The 13,747-nt window shown below is 42.9% G+C and overlaps 1 protein-coding gene across 6 annotated transcripts in view; it reads right to left on the reverse strand.

Annotated features, from left to right (window-relative positions):
• Positions 1 to 13,747, reverse strand: part of Eip63E (cyclin dependent kinase Eip63E) — a 112,868-nt gene that overhangs the window by 60,918 nt on the left and 38,203 nt on the right. For 2 of the 6 annotated variants that reach the window (XM_033385507.1, XM_033385506.1), the window contains exon 1: positions 6,405 to 6,553. The exons of the other annotated variants lie outside the window; for them this stretch is intronic. In XM_033385507.1, coding sequence (XP_033241398.1) covers positions 6,405 to 6,462 — 58 coding nt within the window. In that variant the 5' untranslated portion in view covers positions 6,463 to 6,553. Of the gene's footprint in view, positions 1 to 6,404; positions 6,554 to 13,747 lie in introns of those variants that run through there. 6 annotated transcript variants of the gene reach the window in all.

Genomic DNA, 13,747 nt, shown 5'->3' on the forward strand with positions numbered 1-13,747 from the left:
AATTATAGATAAATAAATTATAGATTTTTTTCTGTAATTTTCCATCGGGAAAACTAACAGAAGCCACTTTTGGCACGAAAATACAGATCGAACAGCCCCCAAGGTATTACGTTTTTGGTTTGGTATTTTGTTTAGCATTTCTTGGTGTTTTTTCGGTATTTATTGCAGTTTTGTGAAAATATTTCTTTCAGTATGTACTTGGCTATTTTATGGTATTTCGTATTTTCTTGGTGGTATTTTGTTTCGCATGTCTTGGTGCTATTTTGGTATTTTTCAGTATTTCTTGCAGTTTTGTGAAAAACTGTATTCAGTATGTACTTGGCTATTTTTAGGTATTTTGTATTTTCTTGGTGGTATTTTGTATAGCATTTGTTGGTGCTATTTTGGTATTTTCCAGTATTTATTGCAGTTTTGTGAACAATTTTATTCAGCATGCACTTGGTTTTTTTTCTGTATTTTATATTTTCTTGGTGGTATTTTTTATATCATATCTTGGTATTATTTTGGTAATTTTTTGACTTTTCTGAAAAATTGTGTTCAGTTTGGGTTTTTGGTATTTTTGAATATTCTTGGTTGTATTTTTTTGTTGTATTTTCTTTCTTTTTAGGTATTTCTTGAAATTTTGTGATTTTGTTTGGTATTTTTATAGAGTTTTTCCATGGATTTTGATCATTTTTAATACTGAAATGATTGCTGATACTGCATTTGGTAGATGTTTCGATTCTTTTATTCCATTCAGGTCCTTGAATGATATTTCCTTAGAGTTATTTTCCTCTACCGTTGGTTTTCTTTTTCCAACATATTTCATGGTCGATCTAGATTTATGTTTATTCTCTGTAGCCTTGACAATTCCTGTTTCCTATTAGTCATTCTCTTTCATTTGATAGACCAAACGACACTCCACTGACATTCTATCCATTCTATCTGTCTTCTGTCCGTCATTAGCCATTCACACTTCCTGAAATACAGAAAACACACACAAAGAGGGAGAATAAAGACGGCGAGTATTCCCGTCCATCTATTGATTTGCCGCCTTCTCCGTTTAAGGAAATTGGCACTTGATTCAATCAGTTGTCTTGGGGCTTCAGTGGAGAGTAGAGTAACGCTCGAGTGAAACCCACACACTGCCCACCCCCCCACCCCCCCCCCACCCCCCCAGCCGAGCAGATAATCCCATTGAACAAATCAACAACAAAACAACAAAAAAAAACACTTGAAACCTGTTTGTGCCACAGAATGTGTCTGATTTTGACAATTAAATATGAAAAATAAAGCACTCTTTTGAATAAATCTCTGGTTAAAGTGTGTGTCCTGTGTCCTGTGTCCCTCTGGAGTGGCTTCTTGGGGGGATGGGGGTGGGGGGTGGCTATTTTCCAAAAACCAATTTGGCTTAAACAATGCATAAAAGCCAAGAATCTCGAGCCAAGAGCAATTTATGAGATACTTTGCATAGAAATATGTACATAGCCGCACTCCCTCTCTCCCTCCCTCCTTCTCTCTCTCTCCCTAAATGCAACTCAATTACAGGGGAACCACCATTCGAGAGAGTCGTTTCGTTGTAAGCGTGTTGTTGACTTTTAAAACGAGGCTATAACGATCGAAGGAGGGCCGCGGGCCGAGGGCCGAGGGCCGAGGGCGGTGGGGCAAGAAGGAACCAACAGCCAACAACCAATCTCTGTGTTCAACTGGAAATATGATTATAATGCTGTTGTCGCATGCCTCCCTGCCTCCCCGCCTGCCTCTCTGAATGGGAATGATGCTAATGCCCCTTGACAGACCCACACACACACACACACACTGACGACTGGCGGCATACAAATTGCACTCACTGTACACTGTACACAGCAATTGTGATTTGCATAGAATGGCGGCGCCAACGTTAATAGTTTTTTGATAAATTTGTTGTCCCCAACCCCAACCCCACCCCACCCCACCCCACACCACCCCACCCCACCCCACCCCAACCCCTTCTTCAACGAAGGCGGAGCTGCCTCTGGGAGGCATCTTGGCAGGATATCATAAAGGATCTACATTTAGGGCTCGAAAGGGAATCAAAATTCGAATCTTCAAACCTTTAGAGCCCCAAAGAGGGTGGGGGGGGGGGGGAAATCCGTGGGGGAGGCAGCTGGAAAGCTTGGCCAAAAAGTAAAAACTTATTTAATTAAATGCAGTAAAAGTTTTTGTGCAGTTGCAAGTGCAGCTTGTTGTACGGCATGGGCGTGGCGTGGCGTGGTTGTGGCACTGCATTAACGAGTGCCGCGTGTGGCAGATAGAGAGATGCAAACATCAAAGTTCCAGCAGAGGAATCAATGTCACCGCCAGACGAATACCAAGCCTCAAAGGGGGGACAGGGAGGGGTGGGGCAGGAGCCGCAGACACAAGTAGGAGTTAACGCAGATACAGGTGTATCTGTAGGTGGAAGGTACACGCACAGCGCTGCCACACAAACCGTTTGAGTGGCATTGACTCAGAAGAGGGTTCAATGGCCCCTGAAATGGGATTTGGTGTGGGCGTGTGGGCGTGTGGGCGTCCAGTGAGGCATGCAACAAGCGCAAAAAATAGCAAAGCAAAACACACAGCAGACGGGAGACAAAGAGAGGCGGGCACAGTGAGTGCCACAAGTATTCGTCAACATCTAATTAGAGAACAAAAAAAAGCAGGAAAATGCACAACAAATGATGGGGCATCGATGGGGGAAAGGCAATGGGGGCTCATATTCCAGGAACTAGAAGCTTCCCACCCCCTGCTCCCCGCTACCAATTCCTCTGAAATCTTCCCATTTCCATTTACATCTTTGCTTGCCCCGAAAGTAGCTCTATTTAACGCCCAATCCTTCTCAAACCATGCCCCATCACCGCAAATGAGAGGCACTTTCCAAATTTCTTGTTAATGACGTAATTACCTCAAAGAAATGCCAAACAAAAGGCGGAACACAAACGAGGAACTAAGAAGCGAATGACACGAGGCACAAGAAGTGGCAGAAACAAAGCGCAGAGGCAGAGAACCGCACAAGAGGAGCGGAGGAAGCGGCAAAAGGCGACACAGGCCACACGACGTATACGTGACATTTTGGCCATGCCACACGGCAGTCAGGCATGCCACCTCTTGCCCCCCCCCACTCCTGCCGCCCGCTCAAGTGCCATGGCTCTTGGCCAAATGTTGAAAACTGATTCTGTGATTCAATCGCTAAGGAAAATAGAATGCAGCGGCAGCCGGCGGGAAATGCAGGAGGAAAAACGATGTGTTTTCTAGCAAAAATATTTTGACACTTTTCGGGGCGACAAGCAGCTGACTAATTGAGAGAGAGCGAGGGGAGAGGAGAGCGGGAGGGAAAACCCATGTCTTTGGAGAAGGCCTAAAAATAGAGTGAAAGTGCAGCTACAGCGAGAGGGGGGGGGGGGGGGGGACAGCTGAGAATCCGCGTATGTTGCATGATTAAATGGCTCCTCCTTACTCCTTCCTTGTTTCGCTTTCAAATGGCATTCCAAATATTTCAATCAATATTAAATTTCGTACAAATTTTATTTCGTTTTTCTGCCTCATCGAAGCAGAGAGGGCCAGGGGCAGGCTCTGTTTCTGGCTAAAAGTTTTCATTTAATTAAAATGCATTTTTGTAACTAATTGAATTCCACAAAAAAACAAACAAACAAACAAAAACACACTCGGAAAAGCGGCCAAAGCTTCAAATAAATTGGCGGCATTAGAATATTAAATATGGAATAAAAAGCAAAGAAACACTCACATATTTATTAAATAGAAAATACAAAAATAAAACGAAATTTTTAGTTGCAAAAACAATTTATAATCCATTGAATATTTAATGATATTTTAAAGCCCAGAGGTCTTTGACCCTAGACCTTTCTCTGGTCTTTTTCAGTCTTTTTTTCTGCAACTTTTTATCAAACTAAAATGTTTTAAAGCTTTTTTCCGCCTGCAGCTGCCAGCTGGGTTTTTTTTTTCCAATGTTTTTCCATATGGTTTTTCGTGCTTCAATTTTAATTAAGTTTTGGGATTTATCAGGCACCACATTTTCATTTTCTTCGATGAACGATGGCGAAACAGCACGCAACTGCCAAAAACTCCAGTGTCAAAAAGTTTGTGCCCCGCCGTTTCGTGTGCAAAAACCATTAAAACAGGTGGCCCATACACGCTCCCCCTCCCCACCCCTCCCCGCTCCCCTTGCCTCTCCTCTATGTACGATTTCTGTGGCAACTTCATTACCAAAAACATGCAACTGGTTGACTCATTTTCTTGGCCACTTTTGCCCCCCCTTTTGGGCGGAGTTCTGGCAGCCCTTCTTGGCCCCGCCCCCCCCCCCCCTATAATTTGATGAGATTTTTGTGATGTTTTTAGCAATAAAAAATCGTTATATATGGTAATAAAAGTCGTGTGTGCACGTGGAAATTTATTTAAATTCAACCAAAAAAAAATAAATATTCCTATTTATTGGATGGTTTTTTAATTTTATTATATTATATGGGATAAAGGGTAGAAAATAGCTCATGATATTCAAGTTGAAGTCGAAATATAATCCCCATTTAAATGCCTAATCCTCCCTTGAATTAATTGGAAAATAAATCTTGGCTTAAACCACTTTTCACGGCATTCCGCTAATACAAGTCTTAAAATGGTTTTCCATCATAACTCGAATTGTTTTGGCCTCAAAATTTAATTAATTTGACATTGTCGGACTCTTCTCTCTATCGTTAGCCATGTTTTTCCATGTATCTCGATAATTAAATTGTATTTAGGCCCAAAAAGCAAAGCCACAATCTCGAAAAACGAGAGTTGCACTCATAAATCAAACGAAACGGATAGATAGGCGGCAATTACTAGCCAAAATGGGTAGTTTTTGGGGGAGGGGAGGGGGAGGGGGACACACACACACACTTACACAGGTTTCGATTTCCCTGTGTCGAGTGCCACGCCTGCAGGCCATTGTCTTTGGGTTGCTGGGGTTCAATGTTCTCTAATAAACACAAAATAATGTTCAATTCGTCTTGAATTAATATCAATTGGAGGAATGATATCTCTCCCTCTCCCTCTCTGGCCTCAAACGGGTTTCAGATGGAGAGAAATGGGAGCAAGAGTGGAGCAAAGAAATGAAGAGAAATGGCTGCAAGAGCGGGCGAGAGAGAGAAATGGGGCACTAGAGTGCACACAAAATTTTTCAATTAAATGCAGTTTTCTGCTGCTTTTGGCATCTCTCTCTCTCTCTCTTTCTCGCTCGTTTCAAAATATTTACGCTGAATTTTAATAAAAAAGAGGAGAAAAAAAGTACATGTACTTTGATGACTGGCATCCTCCTCCCCCCTCTTTCCCCTTGCCCTTCCATCAATATTTGCCTTGCATTTTAAGCGTACACATTTTGTACGCATATTTTAAAATATTTATTTATTTACTCTGGCACTGGCAACGGCACAAAAAACAAATAAATTGCAAAAATAAATACATTTTTTGGCAGATTTCAAGCGGTGGAGCAGCACAGCAGGAAGGGGGTGGGGGTGGCAGGGGGGGGCGATATGCGTGCATCTGATGGAAATTTAAATTGGTAGCACAATTTATGGGCGATTTCTCTCTTTCGGTTTTTATATCCGGATACCGGATATATGCGAATAAAATGGAGATAAATTATGCGAAAGAGTGTGAAATAATCGTATATTTTAAGAACTTAAGGATTAATGATATTTGCACTTTTGTTTCTCACTTTTCTGAACAATTTTATGATGTGTCTTTAGCAATCAATGAATCTTTTGTGTTGAAATTAATTGAATATCTTTCAGTTCTCTCCGTTCCTTAGTCAGAATATAAATCAAATTTCTATAATTTTGATTGGTAAATACTTTTAAGACTTTATTCTTGCATTCTAGAAACAATTTGCACTAAAAAACACGTTTTGTGGCATTTTTTAAGAAGATAAAGTTGGGAAATGTTTGCAAAATATATTTATTATTTTAGTTTATATAAAATGGATTTTACAGGGGAAATATACCATCCTTTGTTGCCTTTACGGCTCCAACTAAAATCTATTTTTTAATCCCAATTATTAATAAACAGGCTCTTGAAATAGATCTAATGAAAAGAAGTCCCTGTTTCACCTCAAGGCATTCCTCCCAATCCCCACTTTTCTCCACTTTTCTCTCCTTTCTCCTCTACATTTTTCTCTTTTGATTTGCCACTTAAATTGCTTTTATTAAATGCAGGAAGAACACAATAAACAAATGAACTTTTAATGGCACTAAAAATTCCGTTTAACTAAAAATAAATACCCCGTTAAAAAAAAGGCTAAGAAAAAAAATCAATTAAAATAAAATCAAAATGTGAACATGGGATTTTTGTTTATATATCAAGGAATTTCATCAGAAAATACTTATGGGGGTGAAAGGGGGTAAGGGAATACGCACCGGCACCAAAATTATTGTTGTTAATTTTAGTGGGCTGTTGATTGATTAATTCAGCCATTCTTGAGGCCGTTTTCTGTGCTGCTTCGTGTCAGAGATAGAGAGAGAGCGAGAGAGTGAGACCGAAGAAAATACGATTTTCCACACGGATTTGTGTGTGTGTGTTTTTCCTTCTTCTTCTTCTTTTGTTTAATTAATTGGTTGATTGTTTAATGAATTTGAATTATTTATTTGGATTAAAACTTTCATTTATGGCACACATTTTACACTTTTTTTTGGGTTTTTTGTTGTTTTGTTCACTTTGGTCTGCTCTTTTTCCTCTTTTTTTCTAAGGCTCTTTCTTTTCGCTGGAAATGGAGATATATGAACTCCTCATGATATATATTATTGTTCTGCTTGGGGTGTTATGTCCCTCGTTATATCTCCGTAAATGGGGTCAAATATTATCTGCAGACAAAACAACAATAAATCGTTTGGACCACAGACAACAGCCACAGCCACAACCCCCCCAATCCCGAAAAACGACAAACGCCGCAGACCCCAAAAAACAAAACAAAAAAAAACTTTTGCCGCTTGAAAGAATTTTACGGGTTCTTTTGCTACACTTCCTGCAGAAGAGGGTGCTTTCGGTTTTGGCCAGCGGTCTGTAGGGCCGGAAAAGGGAAGGTCTTTCGGAGACTAGATTCAACAAACGAATTCTTCTGTTCCTGGGGGAACAAGTCTACGGTTTTTTCAGATATTCAAACAAAGTCCTATCATTCAATTGAAAAAATTATTCAATTTTTAAGATAATTCAATGAAATCACTTCATATAAAACTTTTTAGGCAAAAAACTTCATATTTTCTAAGATTTTTCATGGAAATTTTGCAATGCCTGTTCCCCATTTCCGTATTCTAAAGTTTTCGTAAAAAAAAGAACAAAAGGAATGATATTCTATTTGTTAATTGAATTAAAGTTCTGTTCTTTTTATAGTTCTCTAAGAAAAAGGGTTCGAAAGACAAGTCTCAACTCCTTTAAGTGGAGTATTTTTGAAGATATTTCAGGAAAAAACATCAGAAGTCAAAGCTACAAAAGATCGGATCACAATCTACACACTCTATTCAACAATTTGTTGGAGAAGAAACAATAGCAAAAGAGTTCCTATGGAACATTTAGTATTATTTCTGAAGATAATTCCAAGAAACGTCACAAATTCTAGTATCTAAATGATAGTTTTCATAGTTTTCACAGTCACCACAAATCAGGTGCCACATTAAAAAATTCAACAAAAAAAATCTCTTTTGAGAGCATTCAGAGCTCTATCATTTGATTCCTACGTATTTCTGAGCATCGGAGGGGTTGTTATTGTCGTTTCCGACATAACCGTAGGATGGTTGGGGTGGTGGCTGTTTATAATCTTTGGCACTTTTTTTAGGGTTTGTGTTTCACAGTTCTTCTTTCGGAAATTAATGAGAATTGCGAAAAAAAAAAACGAAATTGTATTAAATAAATAAATATTTATTCAGTCACTTTGTTGGAAATATTAAGAGTTATATTTCACTACGACAACAGAGAGATTTGCCGGGGACGACGCACAACCTGCCGCTTGGAGATTCGCACACGAAATGAGGTCAAACGAGATACGGGACACAAGGACGTCGACTGCGACGGAGACGGCGGCTACGAGCAGCACGGCACCGACTACGGGCAGAGACAGCCACGCAGCGACGTCGTTTTTACGTTACGATAAACGAAGAAGAAGCAGCGCCTGCCTAAAGCCCACTCGGCCCACGGCCCACAGCCCACAGCCGACAGCCCACATGAAAGTAGCGCAAGGGCGACCGACAGCCACCACCCAATGGTTTGAGGGGGTGGCAAATGTGAGAGAGACAGAGAGACAGAGAGAGCTTGCAAGCCGGCAATGGTCTGTGGAACGTAAGAGCACAAGTTCCACTCTCTCACCCAGAGAGCAGAGCACAGGCAGCGGCAGCGGCAGAGGCCCTTAGAAGTGAGGGATGCTAGCGTGGGGTGTGAGGGTGGGTGGGGGGGTTGAGCTTCTGCTGATTCCATCTTACACTGTATTCCGTTACAGTTACAGTTTGTTATGGAATAAAACTGATTACATGATTCGTCGGTGAGCAGGTCGTGTCGCAGGGGGTGGTAGGTGGAGTTGGGGAGGGTGGCAGCCGCATCTGCTCTCTGTGGAGATCAAATGGTGGGCGCTCTCAGGCATCCAGCTCGAGGGGTCGACAGTTGCAGAGCCATTGTAATTGAAGACCATTTGCGTCACAGACGACGTTTCTCGCTGAGACATGCAAATGCATGCACAAAATAACCGTTAGAGTCAGCTGATGCAAATGGCACACAACGGTAGTTACTTGGAGATGGCAACAAAAAAAAAGGGGGGGAACAGGAAGGGAAAACTAGAGGATATGCAGATTTTACTTTATTTTGTATCCAATAATATTCTCTTTACAGCAAAAGACCTTTTTTGCTCATTCTCATTCTCTATTTCTATTTGTTATTTGCTCTCTTTGCCAACTTCTTTATTCCTTTATTTGTTCATATAATCCCCCTCAAGATCATATCATTATCGCGATCATTATCATGTTTAGCAGTCGCTCTTCCTCCCCTCCCCTCCCCTCCTCGTTCTCCACTCTTCTGTTTGCACTTCAAAAGTTCCGCACCCGCACCGCCTTGAACCCAAATAAATTATGATATTCATACACACACACGCACACATGTATATTTATTCAAGCAGATATCCGCCTTCTCTTTCCACTCCCTCAAGCCCGCACGGGAAGCAAAGATCCAACTTGCCAAATCAAAAAAAAAATAGATAGCAACAACAGCAACAGAGAAGTAGATGAAATGGAAGAAGCAGAAGAGCATTAAAAGCCTCTCTTAACCTTCGGATTTTGTGTGTGTGTTTCGGCTGCTCTGCTGCCGATGAACGCTCATCAACCCGAAACCCGAAAGCACAGCTTAGAAGCGAAGAAACGAAGAAAGGCTTGGGTGCAAGCGGGAGAGGAAACGAACAGAGTGCTGCCAAAGAGATGGGAGAGGAGAGGCGGAGGTTCTAGAGCGAATCTCGGGATCGTTTTGCACTAAGAAAGGGTACGGTACGGTGTCGGTACCCGGGTACCGTAACCACCAGCTGCTTAAACAACAAATACAAAAGCAAACACAAACAAACACACGCACGAGGTAAATAAATAAATAACGTGTGCAGTTACCGTGCACGAAATTATTAAATATATTTATTATATTTATTCACTTATAGTTGTTAAGGGGAAGCTCTGGCTTCTGTGTTGCTATTTCGGTGCAGATTTATGGGGCTGCGACAAAAAAACAAAATCAAAATCAAGTGAGGCCCCTACCGCGGGAGGGGAGCGGAGAGCAGCGCAGCGGAAGCTCTTCTCACGTAACAAACGAAACGACAACGTACTGTACCGTATGACGTACACGAGATTTTTGTGCAGTTCGAGAGTCACGAGGCTCTGGGTGCTGGATGTTAAGCATTCACTAAGCTCTGGCTATAGTTGCAGAGCCACTGGTCAGCACACGCGAAGATAAAGCGATGTAGAGAGACAGAGAGAGAGAGCGAGAGAGGGAGAGAGAGAAAGAGTGAGAGTATGTGGAACGCGAACGAGAGGCGATACGAAGTCGCGTCAGACACGGCGAACGGATTTTATGAACTAAAAGCAGCAGCAGAGGAACAGCAGCGGAAAAGCAGCAACAGCAAGCGGGCAGCAAATGCAGTGGCAGCGACAGAGAAGCCAGCAGAGACAGAGACACCGACCGACCGCCTGCAGCTGTTCTCTGCCTCAACCACCCACCACTGCTCTGCCGCTGCCGGTGCCGCTGCTGTGGTGAACTTCTCTGCCTCTTTTCTACTACAAATATTTCATTCAAAAGCCAAAAGCAAAGGCACAAAAAAAAGCGCAGCCGGCAAAAAGTTTGAACAGCTGAAAGACGAGCTTTGCCCTGGACTTACGTCACAAACAACGGCGGCAGCGGCAGCAGCGGCAACGAAGCAGAGCAGAGCAGAGGAGAGACAGCGACAGCGACGGTTGCAGCAAAACAAAAAGTAAACAAATATAAAAAATGAAAACAAAAGAAGTGTGGAAGAAAAGAGAGAGAGAGAGGGAGGCATAAAGCGAGGAAAAGAGAATGCTGACGCAGCTGGTTTTACAATGGTGAGGGGGAGTGGAAGAGAGGCCTATAAGGAAGTGCTGGCACAAATAAATTATTTAAACAACAATACAAAAAAAAATCCATTGTTTTATGCAGCAGTCCGAAAAAAAATGCATGAATCATCGGCCAAACAGTGGGGGCAATAGGAGGACAATAGTGGGAGGTGGGAAGGAGCCACTGGGTATGCAAAGGAATCCACAAGAGAGAAGCAAAGAGAGCAAGACAAAGAGAGAGAGAGAGAGAGAACCAAACGGGAATCAAACGAAGGAATGTGGCCCACACGAAAGGTGTATTGCCACAAGGTGGGGGCATTCGCCAAGGAAGCCGACACACGACTCACCTTGCGCCGAATATACCCTGCCTTGCCAAGCCAAAGCCAAAACTAAAGAGAGCGTAAGAGAGCGCTCTTGGCAGCGTTCAGCGTTCAGCGTTCACTCTTCGAGGCATGGAAACTCACCACAGGAAGGCGGGCAGCGAAGAGTGGAGCACCAGCAATGAGGGGGGGAGGGGGGTGGGGGGAAGCAATGTTATGTGGCCGTGTGGAGCCCAAAAAGAGAGGCGCACATGGGAGCATCGCACACTCATTTTGTTGCTATATTTTAAATAATTAATGAGCGGCTTGTTCAGTTATTAAAAGCCTGGGAATAAACAACAGCAGCGGCAGCGACAGCACCCCTCTCCCTCTCTCCACCCAACCATTCACCAATTCCCCATTGCGGCAGGTGGAACGCGTATCAGGAGCCCAGAACCGAACCGAAATTTGATTAGGGGATTGCCGCCTCAGAGTCCCGCACAACTTTGTGGCCCATAAAAAAAATAAGAGAGAAGAAAGAGGTAACAACTGTTTAATACCTTTCAAATGAGATAAACTTCACACCCCCTACCCACCCCCCCACCCACCGGAAAGCCTGAATAAAACCCAAATAAACCCCAACATTTTTTGTTCTTTTTTCGCTGCGGATTGGACTAAGTGGACTCATCAAAGGGTCATAAAATGGGGAATGGCTAATGAAGAGCGATATTTAGCCTTTTGGAAAGCTTAACAGCAGGACAATAAAGGAGCTCGAGTTCCTCAAAGGCCAAAGGCAGAGTAGAGAGATATTCCTCAATGATTTTAGTAGATCTCAATAGCGAAACCCTTGAGGCATCCAAAGTTTTAAAGATGTGATATACAATGATGTTTTCTACTAAATTTCCTACACTTTAAGGCAATAACCATATGGTTCCTTCTAAAGACAGAACCAAAAATGCATTTTTCCTTACAAATCCATCAAATATTCATCAAAATCTAATAAAACTAGAATATTCCCCAATTTAAGGGCAGTTTCCATTAGGAAATCGGAACCTTTACGCATGAAAAGTCGAAAAGTAAACTTGTCAGACCCTTTAGGTCCGTGCAGGACCCTTCCTAACCCTTATCAGACGGCTATCTTTCAAGCCACAAAAAATATCAATCATTTCCACTTTGCCGACTCTCTCTCCCTCTCTCTGTGTCTCTCTCTATTCGTGTGTTGCTCTTTCAATTACCGTTGCTCTGACTCTCAGCTAATTTGCATTTCGGTCGCCCTGCGGCCCTGTGGCGGGCCGCAACCGCAACCCCCGCACCGCAGAGACCGCACCTGGACAAAGTTTTCTGTGCGGCTGGAAAATGGTATAAATTTTGTAGTCATGGCACTGCCCTCCCCCCTCGGTTGTTCACGTGTTGGGATCCACTTGTTTGTCGTGCCCCAAAAGTGTTGCATTTGTTTAGGCTGTCGAGACACGCACTCCTCGCCCCTCCACCCCTCCGCCCCACTGCTCCTGGCTAGTCTTTTCCCTCGGGTGATCTCCCCTGGATCCCCATGGAAGCAACAGTCGTCGTAGGCTAAAAATTGCGTGTGAAATGGTTTTAACTTTTGCTTTTTATCTTCAATGTGGCAGTGGCACGTGAGGCAGGTAAGAGGGTGGCCGGTGCGTGTGTGTGTGTGTGTCTCCTCAGAAGTTACGCATACGCCATGCGAGCCCATTGCCGATGCCAAAAGCTGCCACAGCTTACAGTTTTGTATCGCTTTTTATTGTGTTGTGTGGGTCCTTGGGGGAGGGGGGGGGGGGGGGAAGGGAAAAGCCCAAGTTTCTCTGTACACTGACAGAAAGCAGGGGAATTTATTCCGAGCTTGAATCCTCTTGAAATCTTTGTTTTCTCTCGGTGCAACAAAAGTCAACGAAAATGCCAAATCTCATGTGAAACTTATTGTTTTTTCGGTTCTTGTTCTTTTACTTGACATTTTACTTCTTACTTTTGCTGGCGTCTTGTGTGGAAATTTAATGGAAAGCGACGTGCCACGGCAACTTTGGTCTCCCCCCTTTTTTTCGGACTCTTTTCGGAGCATCTTTTGGCAGAATTTACCCGATTTTTTCACCCTCCCCAAAATCAGGTAAAACTTTATTGGAATTTCGAAAAGGATTAGGCATTGCCGAGATGCAGATACACACTCTTGCCACAAAACCATCTTCCAGTCCAAAAACCCAATATTGAGGATGTGTGGGGCGTGTGTGGGGGGCGTGTCCCAGGACTTAATTGACTTTCGAACTGACTAACCAGCCATTCCCAAAAAGCAGACCAGAAGGCTGTGCCCCACATGTGGAGAGGCAGGCACACATAAAATCATTTAAATAATAAATGTTGCCAGAAAAAAAAAACCCCCCCGAAAAAAAAGTGTATCCGATGGCAAGTGGAACTTATGTAAGAGATATGTGGGAGTGGGGGTGAGGGTGGGGGTGTGGGTGTGGGGTGAAGTGAAGCTTAGAATGTAATCAAAGTTTGGCTAATGAAAACATTTCGAAACAGAGCCACTCTGATCCTCTTGGCTTCCTGCGGAAGGAGGAGGATGTGGTGGAGGTGGCTTCCCATAAAATCAATAAAGTTAAATAACTACGAAAATAACTGAGAAATTGGGCCACAGACAGAGACAGAGAGAGGGAGGGAGAGAGAGAGGGAGTGCTGAAATGTGTGGAAGTGCATTTTCCCTCCCCCCCCTTAAACCCCTTGAAACTTTTTATTACACAACTTATTCACAGGATTTTTTGGGGGAGTCGGAAATTGGGACATTGCACACGTTCCACTCGCATCTCTGCCGTATCCGTATCCGTATCTGTGACTCTGCTGTGTTTTTCCTAATGAGATGGATTT

The sequence above is a fragment of the Drosophila pseudoobscura genome, chromosome X (assembly GCF_009870125.1).
Source record: "Drosophila pseudoobscura strain MV-25-SWS-2005 chromosome X, UCI_Dpse_MV25, whole genome shotgun sequence".
NCBI lineage: Eukaryota > Metazoa > Arthropoda > Insecta > Diptera > Drosophilidae > Drosophila > Drosophila pseudoobscura.